The sequence below is a fragment of the Cyprinus carpio genome, chromosome B18, assembly GCF_018340385.1.
Source record: "Cyprinus carpio isolate SPL01 chromosome B18, ASM1834038v1, whole genome shotgun sequence".
NCBI lineage: Eukaryota > Metazoa > Chordata > Actinopteri > Cypriniformes > Cyprinidae > Cyprinus > Cyprinus carpio.
In genome coordinates, this window is record NC_056614.1 from 19,254,170 (window position 1) to 19,271,755 (window position 17,586).

Sequence of the window (17,586 nt, forward strand, 5' to 3'; positions counted from 1 at the left end):
AATAAACAAAAAAAAATATCACAAGGTCACATGGATGTTTTTTTTTTCTCAATTGTTAGGCTACTGATTTTTATTTTCATTATGTAAGAAATTCTCTACAGTCACTAAATGTTTATTTGTCTACAAAGAAAATCTGCTATTATAATTTTACATGTGGAAATTGTTATATGTATAAATAAATAAAATATACTGTTTGGTTCTTTTCAAATTTCTGTTTTCCTTTAACTTCATCAATGTTTTTTTTCTGGAAGTTAAGGTGAAAAAAAAGCAATTTATACAAATAATGACTTGAATGCAACTCTCCTATGAGTTCATCAATTCATCACTGAATTAATTCATTTAACTGAATTAAGTGATTAATGAATTCACTTTTAGATTATAGTTAAAAGTGTTTTCAGAACCTAAACCATCCTAAGTCATCCTGATTTATTACTGATTCTGTTACAACGTCTAATAACTAACTATAACTGAGTAAACTAACTGACTGGCCCTATAACCAGTGGTCCAATTGTAAAAAAAAAAAAAAAAAAAAAAAAAAAAAAAAATTGTCTGATGATTACAAAATTTGTCTAATTTTTAAAAAGGTTTTTATTCAATAAAAATTAGCCTTATTAAATGAACTATTATTTATAAGCTTTTTTGTTCCTTTTTGGGCCTGAAATTGAGGAATTTTGGTCAATATTAAACAATATTTTGCTAAGTGTGCTTTTTTGCTGAAACCTTGGCTGGTTTTAGACCTGTCATTGATATGTAATGATTTTGGTAAATATTGATGTTTGGGGAATATTTTGCTTGTTTTGATTTTTTTTTTATTGAATCGTTCGAATCAAACGATTTATTCAAAACGGCTTAAACAAGCCTGCGTCCCAATGTGCATACTATCCATCCTAAATTCTATGTGATATTAGTCATTTTCAATAATATTAAGGGCAGATAGGGTGGATAGTATGCACATTGGGACGCAGGGAGATCTGAATGGGCCGTTGAATCACTGGCTCACTTGATTCGTACAAAAAATTATTCATTCAAGGAACGAAACACAGTGCACTGTTGTATAAAATTGATAGCACATTTGTGCTCGCGCATATATGCCTACATATATTCAGAAAAGTACATTGCTTGTGCAATGAATATACATACATAAAAACTCATACATTGGTATTTTTTCTTTAATTGCTTGAATTATAAGGTTATTTTACCTGTATTCTAACAGGACTCTCAGTGTTTTTGTTTGGTTTTTCCAAAGTCGACGACTCGATAATGTCAGCTCTGTCATCTCTCAGTCCCTCACAGTCACACATACAGCACATATTATGTCAGGGTAATATTTTTAAATTCTAATGAAGGAAAAAACATACATTTTCTGTTGTCTTCATTTTAAATAAATAAAAAGTTTGCGCTATAACCATTTTGCGCAGTTTGTTACAGAACCGAGTTCTGATTGGCCAGTCGCCGTTATTCGTTAATTATCTTAAGTAAAGTTAGATAATTTTAACATTTCATTTGCATGATAAGTTTTACATAATACACATTATTAATCCAAAGGGGATGTAAGGGGGATGGTGGTTTTACTGAGGGGATGCTTTTTGTCGATTTTTTTCAACTAGGGGGATGCCATCCCCCCTCAATTCGAGCCCTGCCTATAACTAACTAAACTTACTTCGCTAAATGTGAATAGCAACCCAATAATCAGTCACGTGGCCACAGAAAGGAAAGCTAAGATGCTTGACATTTGCTCAGAGTTTCCATGAGGTTACTTACGACATCTATTGACTTTCTTACCCATCTCTCTAATGAAACACGAAGTCATCACGCAGTACTGCTCGCTGCACACCGCACACTCGCATATACATATCAACACAATACAGCTAAGTTATGCTCCACCTCCACTGACCTGAGGAGACAAGGCAGCAGAGCTCCCTCACACAATACCTGCTGAGCCACACAGCCCGAGCATGCTTATTTCACTTTAAACGGAGCTGGTTTCTGTTGTTGCGTGTAATATTTTGCGGATAGACATCCTGTGTGAAACTATAGCAGAGACATTGTACATTTGGTCCAACTGTTTTCCTTCTAGCAGCGCGATTCTCAGATCACCCGGGAACGACTAGGCGGTAAGTGGCACAGAAGTGGTATAGAATCGAGACTTCAAATAACTGGCTTGTCTGAAAACATCTGCGACTTTAAACGTTTGTGATCGCGCGATTTTGCTTAATAGAAAGAAGTAAGCTAAGGTATTTTACAGCATGTTTTATTACAACAGCATGGCTTTGAATGCGGTAAATAAAGTGTTTTTTTTAAAAAATGATCTTCACTGTAAGCCTACACTAGTTGCCCATGTCTGCTAGAGCAGGATCAGGTGCCTTGTTTCCCACGCTGCACTGTCCCAGTGATGGTGCGAGACACAGTTTCTTTATAATGCACAACAATAAAGCATGCGGTAATTAAATATAGGCCAATGCTGAAAATGTCCTGTACTTGGGTCATTCCTTATAAAAGGTGCCTTTTGTGTTTCCCATGAAAATGTGTAAACAATGACAAAACATGTTTTTTTTTTTGCTTTTTTTTTCTATATTATTATAGGCACATTATTGTTGTCTTTCTGTATTAAGGATGTGCTTTGCTTGTTAACTGTTACCATAATCTGTAAACAAAAATTATTATTGTAAATTTGATATTTACTGCAAACTTCTATTTTTAATTATTTTAGGTTGATCTTATATAGTCAGCTATTAAATCATTATTTTGTCCAAAAAACAAATATCGAAAACTAGATTTTTGTAGAAATATCAGCATTAAATTCCCTTTCTAATAAATACCTTGTAGATTCATGACCTTCAGTACCAGGCTTGCAGTGACTAAAATAAATGTAAAACTATTTTTAATTTAACTATTAACTGATGGCACAATCAATTTAGTAACAATAAGGCATTATTTTCTGATATAATGTATATATAAATGAAATATGCTTTTAAAAATCAAACTTCAGGTTCATGTAATGACCAAGTTTCTGCAGGCTCCACAGAAGAAAACAGACAGGTTAATAGTTAAAAGTTAGAAACTGAACATACAGCATATAAACACACATAAGTACATACTGATATAATAGGTATATATACAATATGGACTCAATAATATATCTTAAGAATGCTGAATGATAAACTACAAACTGCCTATTGAGAATGCGGTAAATAATCCTCCTGAATTGTTGAAAATTGCATAATGTTTATAGGGGCTTTCAATGTCTGGGTGCTTAGCGTCATAAGTATTGGTAAAAGCAGATTAACCCATTTAATCCAATTTGTGAACAGAATTTATGTTGGAGTTTGAAGGGCCTTAAAAGAGTTGTTGTTGCGTTATACAGAGTTACCAACTACTGATGAAAGTGCAGGTTTTCTGGAATTTATGTAAACATAATTTTATTCTCTTTTTCACCACAACTAATTAGTAGAAGTGTTTTAATTATTGTTTGCATTTGCCCATTTGGTCTTATTGAGTAACTTTCTTTAGACGCAAAGGGTCTAAAATAGGCATACTGTACATGGCTAGTTCTACAAGAGTTTAAATAAATGTAGTGGGTGGCTTTTCTAATCCTTTCTTGCTTTTCAGAAGCTCCAGAGACATGGATTTTGGGATTGGACACATTTTTGTGGGAATGACTCAAGCCAAACTTGCATCTGATTCTTAATCAGTCCTCTGTTGTTGGATATATAATGCTGGATTACTCAAGATGACGGAGTTGAATTATGCTTTCATAAGTGAAAACGGGAAGGAAGTGGATAAAACTTTGGATTGGAGTTACATAGACTGGCATGAAAAGAAAACAGTCAGAGGGACAGATGCACAGACCCAAACCCAATACGTACAAAGTGAGGACAAAGACACACAAACTGCTAGTCCTTTCATAATGCGAATAGATTTAGGAAGAATGTCCTCCAGACAGAGGTACGGTTCCCTTACGGAGTCTGACGGCATACCTCCACACTTATTTCAGTTTGACAGACAAGCTCCAGCCCGCATCTCCACGTCTCCCACTCTGAGGAGAATGAGAAGCATGAGAATCTCCTACAGAGATCCAAGCAAGTCAGACAGTTCTTTAGGAGAGGAATCTCCCACTCCCACGAGTCCCCTTTCTCCATTATTCCGGCAGAAATCTCCATTGGCGGTTCAGTCGGATGGAGAGAATGGGAACTTTGAATCTTCAGTGATTCACGGGACAATAAGATCACACAGATCAAAGACCCTTGACAACGGTGTCATTTGCAAAAGCAAAGAGTCTCATGATTCAAAAGAGCCAGTTTCTGATGATAATGAGAGCACAACCGATGACAATGACCAGGTATACAATTGAGTTGTAAAAAAATGTAATTAAAAATGTCTTTTCTAATATAGGTTTTGCATTCCTAACCCTAAATATATATGAACATTAATTATGATACTTTACTGAAACTTATTACACAGTGTTCTGGATACTTGATTCTGAATGGTCAGTTAAATTTTTACAGATTTTTTGTTATATTCCATGCTGTCCATGGCAAATGCAAAGGCACCATTCTCCGTATTATGGTATAATCGGTTTTATTTTAGCAGAAGGTTAAAGGTAATATACAAGTAAAATAATAAATTAAAAATGTACTTAAATTCAAATTAATATATTTAAACTCAAATAATATATTTAGTGTCCACTTACGTATTTATTTATTTAGTGGTTGTATAAAATTAGCTTATTTAAAAAAAAAATTTTTTTTTGCGTGCTTTTAAGTTATTTTTAAAGTTATTTTTAAAATTAACTTATAAATATTTTATTTTTAAAAGTTTTAGATTCTGTTAACAATATTAACCCTTGTCCTGATCACCCTTTCAGTGTTAATTTGATCTGCTGGCTTTATATTATCATTTTCCAAGTTGATAACAATCCTCTGTTATGATATGCGATGATACAATCCTTTATTCATATGGCAAGAATCTTTCCACTCTTAGCAAAAAAGCCTGTCTCATTCTTCTTCTAACTCTCCCAGTAGTTCACAATAAAAGCTTTTGACAGCAATTGAATCAGTCGCTTCATGCACTGACAGCTTCGAGCAAACCCTCTGATGAGACTCCTTTCACCACAGTCAGCAATCACCAAATAATGGAAGGGTCATTGAAGGATCAAAAGTATAAAAGAGAAGCCCCATTCACTCCTTTCATGCATTGATCCAAGTCTTGCCACAATAGAGTGAGATATCAGTAGAAGTGAGAAATTTAGGGGTCTTTAACTCACACATTGTATGATGATATCCTCTGAATTTGATATTTTGCAACTGATTACCAGTGTTTTTTCCTCATAAAGTACATTGCTTATGTTTGCTGTGTCTTCTTTTGATTACAGGCCAGTGATCCCTGTCATAAAAGGTATGTGATCTGTCTCTTTCTAATGTTTTGCATAAACTGTCCCCACCTGAGTCATATTTGCATGTGAACTGTAATTCTGCTCTCAGTGTCCTAGTCACTTGTTCTGTGTCAAACCAGCATTTCCTTGTTCACTTAAACTATTTGTCCTGTTCTTGTTGCTCAACATCTCTAATTTGTAGTGTTGTTTCATTAATCCAGGAATTTGTTTGTGTGGAAACACACTGTTTGTGGTAATGAGGCCAAAGCAGGACACTTTTTCAGTAGAGCGCCACCATGCTGATGCAGGGGGAGCTGGGGTAGAGGGAGGTTCATTGTTCATTGTATTGCTGCTTTGTTAGCTGCGCATGAACTTTTAAAAGAGAGCTATTAGAGTCCCATCGTTCAGCCCAGACAAACTCTCATTAGTGCTGCTTTTCCCCCTGTTGGGCCCACTGTGCTGGGACCATGGTCGTCTTTTCAGCGGTTGATAATTAGGCAGCTATTGTGGGCTAAATTACAGTATGGCACCGTCTGATTGCAGTGCTCATCCCTGGACGGAGATTGGATGGGACAGTTATTCATTATTCCGTGGAGGTGCGAAGACAAAGCTCCCTTCTTTGCGGCTGTGCCGGGGTTGGGATAGTCAGCATAGAGGGCTGCTTCATTCTAGGACTGTATTGTGGATGTGCCTCTAGATAATAAGCCATTAGCAGTGACCTGTTTTTAATGCCGGTAAAAAGAGTGACTTTTACTTGTAGGGTTTAAAAACCTAATGTACTGGCATCTGTGTTTCTGTTTGCACTTGCAAAAGAGAAGTTACATGTGTAAATAGCGAACACATGATGCTTTTTATTGGCCTCTGTATCTCTGAAAAAGTCCAAAAGGATGCAAATGATAAAGTAAAACGTTAATAAGGAAGTATTTGATAGGTTCATTGTGCCAGGTGCCGTCGGAATGGGTGTTCACTTTATAATGCTGAAGAATTTATATCTCATAACAACTGTATATGACTCAAGTGTTTATTGGTATATCATATCATATTTACTGTGATGCACACAGAAAGACTGATAATCTATCTGCTGTTGTTATTATATTTAGTTCTTCAGTCAGTGAACTTATGTTGGCTTGACAAACTCAAGCTATGTACACCAATCTTGTCACAGACCTTCAGCCTCATTCATCCATCCATCCATCCATCCATCCATCCATCCATCCATCCGTGATGCACCTAAATAATTATTTACCAAAAACTAAATTAAAGTTTTAATTTAGACTAAAACCCAAACCAAAAACAGTTAGCCAGTTAATCAATTAATCAAAAAAATGTTAATAATCAGTTGAATTGTATATAAACATAATTCAGTTTTTAACTTGTTAATTATATCAGTATGTTTCTACTGCAGTTTTTTATTGAAGTCTAAACTTTTAAATGGTGGCTGTAATAATTTACTGACACTGATCATTTGTCTTGATCAGCTTTAGTTTTCTAGTTGTAGAAAAAACAGAATTGCATTTATTACATAGATGGAAGGTACGGTTAACTCTTACTTCCAAGCTCTTATTGCTCTCCTATACCTGCATCGGAAGAAAACCCCTGTAAAATGTTTATTGACACACATCACATAGTGGCACATCAATGAGTCTCTGTACAGCTGGATGGGCACAAAGCTGAGAGTAACTCAAACAAAAACCAGACTGTCTAGTTGCCTGTGAAAACCGTCATAGCTCTGCCTAAAAGCCCTTAGGATTTTATGTCAAAATGTAACAGAGGTACTGAAGCATAGCAGAACAGAGCACAAAATCACTATACGGAACTATAATCTTGTTTAATCTAAAGTATTGGTGATAAACTATAATGACTAGGAACTGCACAAGAGCACAAGACCAAAATGCCGGTATTTCTATATTGTTTCCAATTCATAAGTGAGCTCATGATTATAATCTTGACATTTACATTACATGTAAACCATTTTAATTTTAATACCATTTTAGTTTCAATTTGAGTTCATTATTCGGTTTCGAAATTATTGGAACCTTTTTACCTTTGAACTTATTTGGCAAAATTTTAAAAAAAGTTTTGCATTTACTCTGCAGTTAACGGAAATGTTTTAAACAAATAGTGTTTGTCATAATTTTACCTTTCCTGTGTATTTAACCCTGGTAAATACACAAAAGCACTAGGAAAAAACCAAACAAACATTTGACTTGATTAACAATGACTTGGCTCCTATGGCTGCAGGCAAAAAATCAGGATGCTTTTCCACACCCCTGCTGCTCTTTGTTCTTAACCAGTGGATATAATAAAATTTCAATCTTTTAATATATCCAACTGTTCAGGTATCCGTTGACAGGCCTGTAGATCCAGTATGCAATGGTGTGCGTGTACAGCTGATACATGGAATGGTTTTGTTTATCATCTTTGCAAACGCAGTTCCGGCCACCTAATACTAACAAGGAAATTACTTGTGAACATGGAATTCTTTGATTTCCTTTTTAAAGCAAATCTGTCTTGAATTTTCAAGTTTAGCAAGGCTTGGGCCTGCATAAAGAGATAACAACAGTGCATTGGCCAGGGTTTATCAAACCTTCTCTGATTGATTTAGTGGAATAATTGTTTTCCGTTGTCTAAAGAGCTATTGTGTGGACTGGACTAAAGGTAGAAATAATTAGGCAGAATTGCAATTCACATGCAGATCTACCCTCTAAACTCGTCCGGTTTGTGGCGAACTTGTAGAAAGTGTCGTTATACAAATATGAAGCAAATAAATCTTAAATATGATGCTCTGTGGTTAACCAACATTATTTCAGTGAGCATCCATCATGCATAACTTTGAGAGGCTGGCTGCCTCAGGGGTTGAAATGTTCTCCGAACTCACCTGCTCTCTTCCGGTTTGCTTTTTCTCAGGCTGCAGGAGAGGAGGCGGAGCTCTGTGGTTGTGAGTCTTCCTGGATTAGATGTTTCCCCTGGAGATTTGTTTGTGTCCAATGGCGTTGCTGATATTTTAAATAAATCAGCCTATTCAGGTTAGTCATGCTTCAATGTCATGACTCTGGGTTTAATATGATTTGCCAACATGTGCTACTGTATACCTGTAGAATAAAATAATAAAAGAACAAAAATATATAAATCAGTTTCATAGCCCATCTCCAACTAGCAATACTTAATAAAATGCATGACTTTATGCAGAACATTTAGTTTTATTGCACTCTTTTACAGACACTAAGAAATCAAAGTGGCCTTTCTCGAGGCGTAACACAGTAAGTGCAAATATTCGCATATTTTAATTTTTCAGTATCATCATGCAGATATCTGTTCCGTGACGTTTTGATCTTGTGCCAGTTCTGTGGTTGTTTCCGTCTGCAGATACTCGTAATTTTTTTAGATGCTTCGGATGATATCTAGCACATAGTGTTCACTGACCCACTTTGAGCTAAATCAGATTTGAATGCACACACCCCTTCCCCCAATCAATTCCATGAACAGTAAACAACAACAAAATGGGCACATCTAACAGAGCTCAAACATGTCGTGCTATGCAATCTGCTCCACAGTTTGTGCTCAAACACAAAGAGACCTGTTGAGGGCAGGGCGCTGTGATGTTGAATAAATGTGAGTGGTGTTTTCCAGCAGACAAAAGGGAAGGGCAGCGTAGCTGACATTGACAAGTGTCTGGCTGGCATTCAGATCCAGGAATGGCGAGACACAGACTTTCAGACATATAAGGTATGTGTTCAAAACTGATGCCTCAAAACTGCTGTGAGTTGAAAACTCCCTGAGGTAAGCACATTAGTATTTATGCTTGGCCATGGCCACACCCAAAGTTACTTGGTTAAAAAAAATAACAAATAGGTTTAACCATACTTCCTTGGTTGGTTGATTACATTAAGTATTGCAAACTTTTTTTTGTATTACACTTTTTCTGTAATGTATGTTTAAATATGCAAAAGAGGCTAGATCTATTTAACTATGCACTAATAAATACATTTCCATAACAGAAGTCTAAACATTGAATAAAGCCAGGTTCATTTGTTTACATGCTAGTTTTTTTTTTTTTTTTTTACAGAGGGGCTTTTGGATTTTTTTTATTTTTTTTTTTTTTATATAATTTGTATGTTTTTTTTTGTTTTGTTTGTTTTTTAATTCTACAGATGCAAATAAACACTTTAAAGTGTATTTAATGTTTTTCAGTAGTCTGAAATCTATGAAAAATATATGTTTTTGCCTGTAATGTCTTGCCTACAGGAGTCGGTTTTCTTTCATTTTTTTAGGATATGTCTTTGGAGGACTTTTTGAGAGATCACTCTGAACTGGGAGCAGCGGAGGATCCAAAAGCCTACCGTAAACAGGAAGCCATTTGGGAGCTTTTCACCAGTGAATGTGTCTACTTCCTTGATCATCTCATGGTTTTAAAAGAGGTATGAAGTGAAGTGGCAAAGTATGGGGACCCATACTCGGAATTAGTGCTCTGCATTTATCCCGTCCATAGTGCACACACACAACAGTGAACACACACACACATCCTAAACACAAACCCGGAGCAATGGGCAGCCATTTATTGCTGCGGCACCCGGGGAGCAGTAGGCGGTTCAGTGCCTTGCTCAAGATATTAAAAAGAGCGCTGTATATTCACTCCCCCCATCTACAATCCCTGGCGGTACGAGACTCGAACCCGCAACCTCTGGGTTACGAGTCGGACTCTATAACCATTGGGCCACAACTGCCCCTATGAATACAATGCCTTCAGACATGTCCTCCAGTGAAAGAGACAAACTGCCAAAAATAGAGTTTTAGCTACTGTATGTTGCATGGTTACAGTATCTGAAATTTACAAGCGAACCATTAGCTAGCACAAATGTTCTGGGGCCAACAGACCAATTAACTCACGCTGTAAGAATAGAACTTACGTGTGTTTGCTTTTGTTCTGCATGTAGGTGTTTTTGACCACACTTACAGACCTTCAGATGAGGGAGTGTCTTCAGGACATTGACTCCTGGAGGCTCTTTGCAAATCTCAATGAGCTCTGTCTGGTAAGACTTCAATGAATTAGGTGGAAATATGTGACTCTGGAGCACAAAACCAGTCATAATAGCACAGGTATATTTGTAGCAGTAGCCAACAATACATTGTATGGGTCAAAATGATCAATTTTTCTTTTATGCCCAAAATCACTAGGATATTTAGTAAAGATGATGTTCCATGAAGATATTTTGTAAATATCCTACCGTAAATGTACCAAAATGTAATTTTTGATTAGTAATATGCATCGCTAAGAACTTCATTTGGACAACTTTAAAGGCAATTTTCTCAATATTTAGATATTTTGCACCCTCAGATTCCAGATTTTCAAATAGTTGTATCTGGGCCAAATATTGTCCTATCCTAACAAACCACACATCATTGAAAAGCTTATTTATTCAGCTTATTTCAAAAAATTGACCCTTATCACTGGTTTTTTGGTCCAGGGTCACATACTGTATGTGACTGGAAATTACCTGCAAGTTAAAACTTTGTTGGATGCAGTTTTTTATCTGTGTTCCAGTTTATAATATGAAATCTTATAATGTCTCAATTTGTTTCTTACTGTATTGCAGGTTAGTTTTGGCTTCCTTACTAGCCTCTTGCGTGTCATTAAGGAGATGTGGACAAATCCAGACAGCTACAGTACTCAATCTCTTCTTGAACTCCTAAAAAAGGTAAGATACCATAGGTTGATTTTTTTATATAGCATATATATATGTGTGTGTGTGTGTGAGTGTGTGTGTGTGTAAAATGTTTTAGACAAAGTTCACTTATGCTTAACAAAAAATACAGTAAAAAGAATTTTTATGAATTTTTTTCTTCAGTTTTTAATGTCTTATGTTTCTTATGATATTTTTGTAATATTTGTATTATGTGGTTTTATTGTTTTTTTATTGTTGATGTTAAAAAAAAAATACTTATAGAAATGGAAAGTCATGGTCGGTGACCTTCAAACATAATGTATAACTTCCCAAATGTAGACTATTATATTAGGCAGTTAGCAAATGATTGTTCTAGAAAACAAAAGAGAAAAAAAAAACTGAACACCATTAAACATTTGTTCCTTATTTGCTGAAAAATAACAATGTTTTCTCTAATCTCTATTGTTCTCTTCTGAATACTCTCCCATTTGGACTGTTTGCTTTGCAGGCGTTTGGTGACAGCATTTGCCATTGTCTACAGAAATACTGCCTGAATTACAGTACGGCCATCCTTTATCTGGACAGCCTGAAGCTCAGGGAGGACTTTGGCTCTTTCGTGAAGGTAACTGTGGCAAGCGTGATCTGACACAGTAAATCAGGGCTTGGTCTTAATAGTGACAAGATCTAGGGAACAGGGCAAACATTACCACGCGAGGTTCAGGCCACTGTTGGGTGGTTGTCAAGAACACGGTGACCAGCTCGCTGGTGAAAGAGTGGTGACTCAGGAACTTTCCCTTTCTTACATCATCAGCTCTCGCCGAGGATTGTTCCCTGTTTAAACTGTCTCCTCATAAATTTTGCCCTGTCACTTCTAGCTTTTGCACTTAGTTGCACACTAGATTTTATTTGTCAGCTGACTTTTTATTCTGGACAAAATCAGTACAGTCTCATTAGATACTTAACATTCCAAATCTCCTCCTATCCACTCTTTCTGTCATCCAGTGGTGTGAACGAAACGAGCAGTGCCGCAGGCTGCAGTTGAAGGATCTGCTGGTGGTTCCTCTGCAGAGGTTTACACGGTACCCTCTGCTGCTGAAGAACATAGGGAAAAAGAGTTGCTTGGAGGCCGAGGAGAACACCATACAGACCATCGTGGATCTCGTTGACAGAGCCATATGTAAGTTGGTGGCATTATTGTGACAGATGAAAGTACAGGTGCACTGACATAATTCTAGCCCATACCGATAAGCAGATAATTAATTTCCTGTTATTATAGCTGATAACTTTGGAAGGTTGTTTCCACCACAGGATAAAAAAAAATTATTCCACAAAAAAAAAAAAATTATCCTACAAAACATTTTTACGCAAAATTCTTAGAGAAATAGTTTTAGAATTGCATGATATAAACTTGCAGTTCTGAAAAAATTCTGAATTGTGAGAATTTCTTTTTATTCCTTGTGAAAAAATAAGGTGCGAGAAGAAAACTCACAATTATGAGTTTAGAGAGATGTAAACTCTCAAATCTCAGAAAAAAAAGAAGAAAACTCACAATTATGAGTTTAGAGCAAAGATAACTGATAAAAATGGGCAATATTACAGAAAAAAAAAAGTCAGACTTTGTAGATAAAATTATCTTGTTTTGAATTTAGACATCAAAACATTACATGTACAGTATGAAAATTAATTTTCATTTTGAGAGAACATTTAATAGTGTTGTTAAATAATAAGCGCTTTTTAAAGACTACCTTTTAGGGATCGTTATATGATGGCAAAGGTAGACTAATAAAGACCACCTTTTAGGGATCGTTATAATATTGGCCAAAATTTGTCCAGTTGGCTCCATAATGTGAAAAAAAACTGATCCTTGGAATTTAGACATCAAAACATTACATGTACAGTATGAAAATTAATGTACAGATTGGCTTCATAAATTATTGTTTTATTAAATGATTAGCACTTTTGAAGATCAGCTTTTAGTGAGCATTATATGATAGCAAAGGTAGACTAATTGTAAAAATAAGGTAATAAATATGCAGTATTGGCAAATATAATTTAATTTTTTTTTTAAATATCTCTAGTGTTAGCTTTGAGTGTTTTTTTGTTTTGTTTTTTAAATAGTTTGTTGGATTGTCTTTGTTTCTCAGATGAGGACACTTTGATCTCGTTTGGGTAAAACACTCACGTCAAACCAGGTGACATGTGACTTTTCCTGTTCTCTGACTGCCATCATAGGAAAGCTGTTTGTGAGGCGTGCAGTGACAGCCACTGTGAGAAACGACACGCAGTGACTCTGTGAAAGACAGAGCTATTTTTGCCTCAGAGATCTGAGCCAAAAGAGCTGAAAGTACGCCATGTTTTAGTAAGCTATGAAAACGTGACATTTGAATTTACATGTCCAAGCCCAGTTATCTTTTTATGAAGCATTACACAACTAGTCATAAATCCATTATGTGTTTATCAAGTACTTTGTTTTGATAAGGAAGTGAAATGAATATACTATGTTGTTTCATCCATTCCCATTAGCCCTTTCTACTGTTTAAATATATATTTTTTATATATATATACATTAATTAAAATTTGTTGTTTGTAAGTTGTTATAAAATATATTTATTAAATACTTTGTTTTCTTAAAATAGTTTTATTAAAATGTATAATTTACTATGAAAAAATAGTAATCGCTGGTAAATGATGGTAATGACCGTGTATATTGTGAAACAACATATAGAATTTTTATTTATATATATTTAAAAATATTATAGTTTTTATAAAATAGTTGAATTGTGTCTTTTTAACAAGAATTTAAAAGAAAACGCTCCATGATGGTAATGACTGTGTTATGTTGTGGTAGTGATACAAGATTTTGCTGATGACACAAACAACAAAATATTTGTAGTAATATTAAAGGGGAAAATATTTTTATTTTACAACAAATATCCCAGCAACTGATTCTTTGTGATGGTAATGACATTTTGTATTTTTTATAGCAAGCTAGCTGGCAGTAATTTAACTTTTAACCAAAAATACACTGAAGTTGGCTGTTATGAATTCAATAATATTCTCTACAGTGCTTCAGGTGATGGTAATAATCACACTTGCTATCCTGTCTTGACTTGTTGACCTGCTCCGGGGCTGATTTATGGCTAGACAGGCTTGAAATGATTATTAGGTTAATCTTCTATACAAAAGCAATTTTTTTTTTAAATTCAAAACATTCCAGGATGACAGCAGCTCATTTCAACACACTTTATGACACCGTTCCCATAACCAATATAAGGGTGTGTGTGTACAACTCTTCTTGGTGATTTTGATGCAATTAAAAAAGCGTATGAAGAGTCGTCAGATGGGTGTGGGGTTCAAACAACATGATTGTGTCATTGTTGATAAAAGAGCCTGTACTCGGAACGCAGTAGGAAGAATCTACAATTAAATTCAGTTGATTGTCTCCAACTGAACAACCAAAAACAGGATCTGTGGTTTTACAGAAGCAGTAATGTTTGTTTTGGGGAGGTGTGGATGAACACGCTAACCTTTCGTAGCCAACCGCCTTTGTGTAGGCTGATGATACAATAGAATTCCCACCCAAATCTCTCTCTCTTTCTCTCTGTGTCTCTGTACAGATGATCTTGAAGGAAAAGTAAAGTGGTTGGACAACTATCAGAAGGTGAAGCAGCTGAAGGAAGCTCTGGTGTGGCTTCCTGTTTGGGAGCAAGACAAGAGGGCGCATGTTCCTGAGGTTTATGTCAAAATCTGTATCTTCAAGCATGCTATATGTTAATTTTAGTTCGATTTGAACTGCATTTATAGAGATTTCAAGGCTGTGTGTGTTTGATCCTTAATAGAATCTGAAGCACTTGCTAAAAGCTGTAACCCTTGAGAACCTGGTGTCTCATCGAAGTCTTCTGCACGATGGGAAGCTTGTTCTCATAGGTCAGAGAAATAAATCGTTTTTCTCATTGGTCCATTTATGCTTTTAGGACCATCGTGTTTTGTATGCTTACATTATTTTCTTTTGCACACAGAAAATGCAAAGATGCATGAGGTCTACCTGTTCTTATTCGATGAATTTCTTCTAATCACGAAGATCAAGCGAAGCAAAAAGGTGCGGTTATTGATCAGTATGAAGTACGTTCGTTCGTTTATTTTCTTCTTAACGCCATTCAAGCATCTATGGCTATATTCATGGCAAGAACTAGTTGATCCATACACAAGTCAATCTATATACAAGTCTGTTATACACACACAAATCTTTAATTCACCTAACCTGCATGTCTTTGGGCTGTGGGAGGAAAGCGGAGTACCCGGCGTATGCAGATCAGTATGAAGTGTGTTTATAAAAATTCAAGGAAAGTGATGATTGTTTGGTGTTATTACTGTGAAAGGCTTAGCAGCCCTGTCTCTGTTGACAGAAATCAAAGCATGGGCGACACGTCAGAGCGTGTGACGGTGATGTGAAAATAGATTTGTTGATTCTGTCTGGGAGTGATTATTGATTCAAGCCATTGCTCCCTTTTACACGCTAAGGTTAAATAGAGATCAGTGGGTTGTGTCAGATGATAGTACTGTACTGCCTACTGTAAATGGAGATTAAAAGTTAAATATATTTATATATTTGGTCTTATATGAGATGCTACTGAATTCACAATGAAAGATAATTTTGCTAGATGATGATGATAAAATGCAACATTAAAATAAAAAAGACCCCATTTTTACACTGCTGTTGTAAAGTTTAGGTCACTAAGTTTTTTTTTTTTTTTAAGAAATTAATACTTTTATCAAATCATGCAGTTCTTTTGAACTTTCTATTCACCAAAGTGTCCTGAAAAAAAAGGTCTCCACAAAAACTTTAAGCAGCAAAACTGTTTTCAACATTGATTATAAAAAAAGCTTGAGCATCAAATCCACATATTAGAATGATTTCTGAAGGACACTGAAGAGTAATGGGTGCTGAAAATTCAGTCCAATCTCATCCTATATTTATTATATGCTGAAATATTTTCTTTCATTTAGATCAATACAAAAGTAAAATAGGTTTCCAATGGTGCTTAATGCTTACTTCAATGTAAGTTAGGCAAAACTTTTAAACAGCTAATATCATAGTCTTGTGTTTATGTATTGTAGAGGTCTGGCCTGGTGGAGTTGAACCCCCTGCGTTCGGTTGCAGGCCAAGAGCTTGATCTATTATTACAGGAGAGTTGTAGCTTCATTGTCCTGGACCAGCCCATCTCTCTGGACCGCCTGCAGTTAAAGAACATAGACCAGCTCAACGCCACAGGTGCCGACAGCACGCACAAACATACCATGACGCACGCTTTGGATTAAGATCAGGTTGCAGTTGTTACGTAATTATTTCGTAATCCAGAAATTTCCATTGAGGATGGACCAGCCCATGTGTGATCAGCACTGATAATAGTGTAGATACAAACACTGAAGTTCACACTGATGGACTGACATTTGGTCTCTGAATGTTTCAGCATCCGGTTTGCCCAATTCCTTCATAATAATGCACCAGAATCGTTACCAGCAGTGCATCGGAGTCTTCATTCTGCAAGCCCAGACTGAATCTGTCAAGGTGAATATTTTGGCTTTGAATATAAGGCTTTGGTTTCCATCCAACACCCATAATTCACAGACTTAACCAGTGCTGGCATGTCAAACATAAAAATGGCAATATAATCTAACAGTGGTATTATATTTTAGCTCGAATCACAAAAAAGGTCTTATCAGGGTGTATGTTGTGTATGTTTCAGAAAGCGTGGGTGACGGAGATAGAGGATGCCACCAATTCTCTGCTGAAGCAGGACTGTCAGCAGCCGCGGGTCAACAACTCTTTTCTGGAGTCTTCACAGATCTAATTTATACAGAGACTTTGTAGAAAACTTTGCCAAGCATGCCACAGCAGTGCACAAAGTTCACCCAAAAATGAAAATTCTGTCATCATTTACTCACCTTCTTGTTATTCCAAACATGACAGGCTTTTACAAGAGAATGTCTGTTCTTTTCCATACAGTAAAGTAGGACTGAAGCTGTCAAGATCTTAAAAAGGACAGAAATCTCCATGAAAGTATTCATGTGTTCTGTATGACTCAAATTTGTGCAAAACGTCTCTTATAATGTCCTAGAAAGAAAAGGGTTTGAAACATTTTTTTTTTGTTGTTGTTGTTGTTTAAAATGGAAATACAGTTTAAAGTCCACAAAAGGAACAGCTTTTCAATTTTTGGAGAACAGAATGTTGCTTGTTCCTAATGCAAATAAATAATGATGAATTTGTGTCACAGTGAGGGACATTGTGTGTTGTGGGGAAAGTTAAATGCTTCGATACAGTAAAGAACCTACTGTTTTGTGTTGTAATACTGTGTGCAAGTTAGCAAAATTCTAATTTGTTTCAATTAAAATTTTCTTTAAAGGGGTCATATGATGCTCAAGGCTGCTGTGTGTGACGTTGTTTCGTTGAGAAAGTGAAACTACTTTGTTTTTGCCTTCAAAAAGAAAACACAACTAGAAATCATGTTTATATCACGTTTATAAACTTATAAAGGGCTCCCAATATGTTAA

At 35.8% G+C, this 17,586-nt stretch overlaps 1 protein-coding gene across 2 annotated transcripts; it reads left to right on the forward strand.

The window, feature by feature from the left end:
• Window positions 1-1,855: 1,855 nt before the first annotated feature.
• On the forward strand, window positions 1,856-17,456 carry LOC109051781 (pleckstrin homology domain-containing family G member 7-like). 2 transcript variants are annotated; one of them, XM_042744222.1, is made up of 17 exons: window positions 1,856-2,114; window positions 3,610-4,339; window positions 5,372-5,394; window positions 8,279-8,397; window positions 8,591-8,631; window positions 9,002-9,097; window positions 9,643-9,789; window positions 10,306-10,401; window positions 10,966-11,067; window positions 11,543-11,656; window positions 12,037-12,211; window positions 14,652-14,767; window positions 14,874-14,961; window positions 15,054-15,133; window positions 16,153-16,306; window positions 16,506-16,603; window positions 16,782-17,456. In XM_042744222.1, the coding sequence occupies exons 2-17, from the start codon at window positions 3,731-3,733 to the stop codon at window positions 16,884-16,886; spliced, it is 2,163 nt and encodes a 720-aa protein (XP_042600156.1). In that variant the 5' UTR covers window positions 1,856-2,114; window positions 3,610-3,730; the 3' UTR covers window positions 16,887-17,456. The 2 variants fall into 2 exon arrangements, with proteins under 2 accessions (XP_042600156.1, XP_042600157.1); XM_042744223.1 differs by having other exon boundaries at window positions 9,005-9,097.
• The last annotated feature ends 130 nt before the right edge of the window (window positions 17,457-17,586 follow it).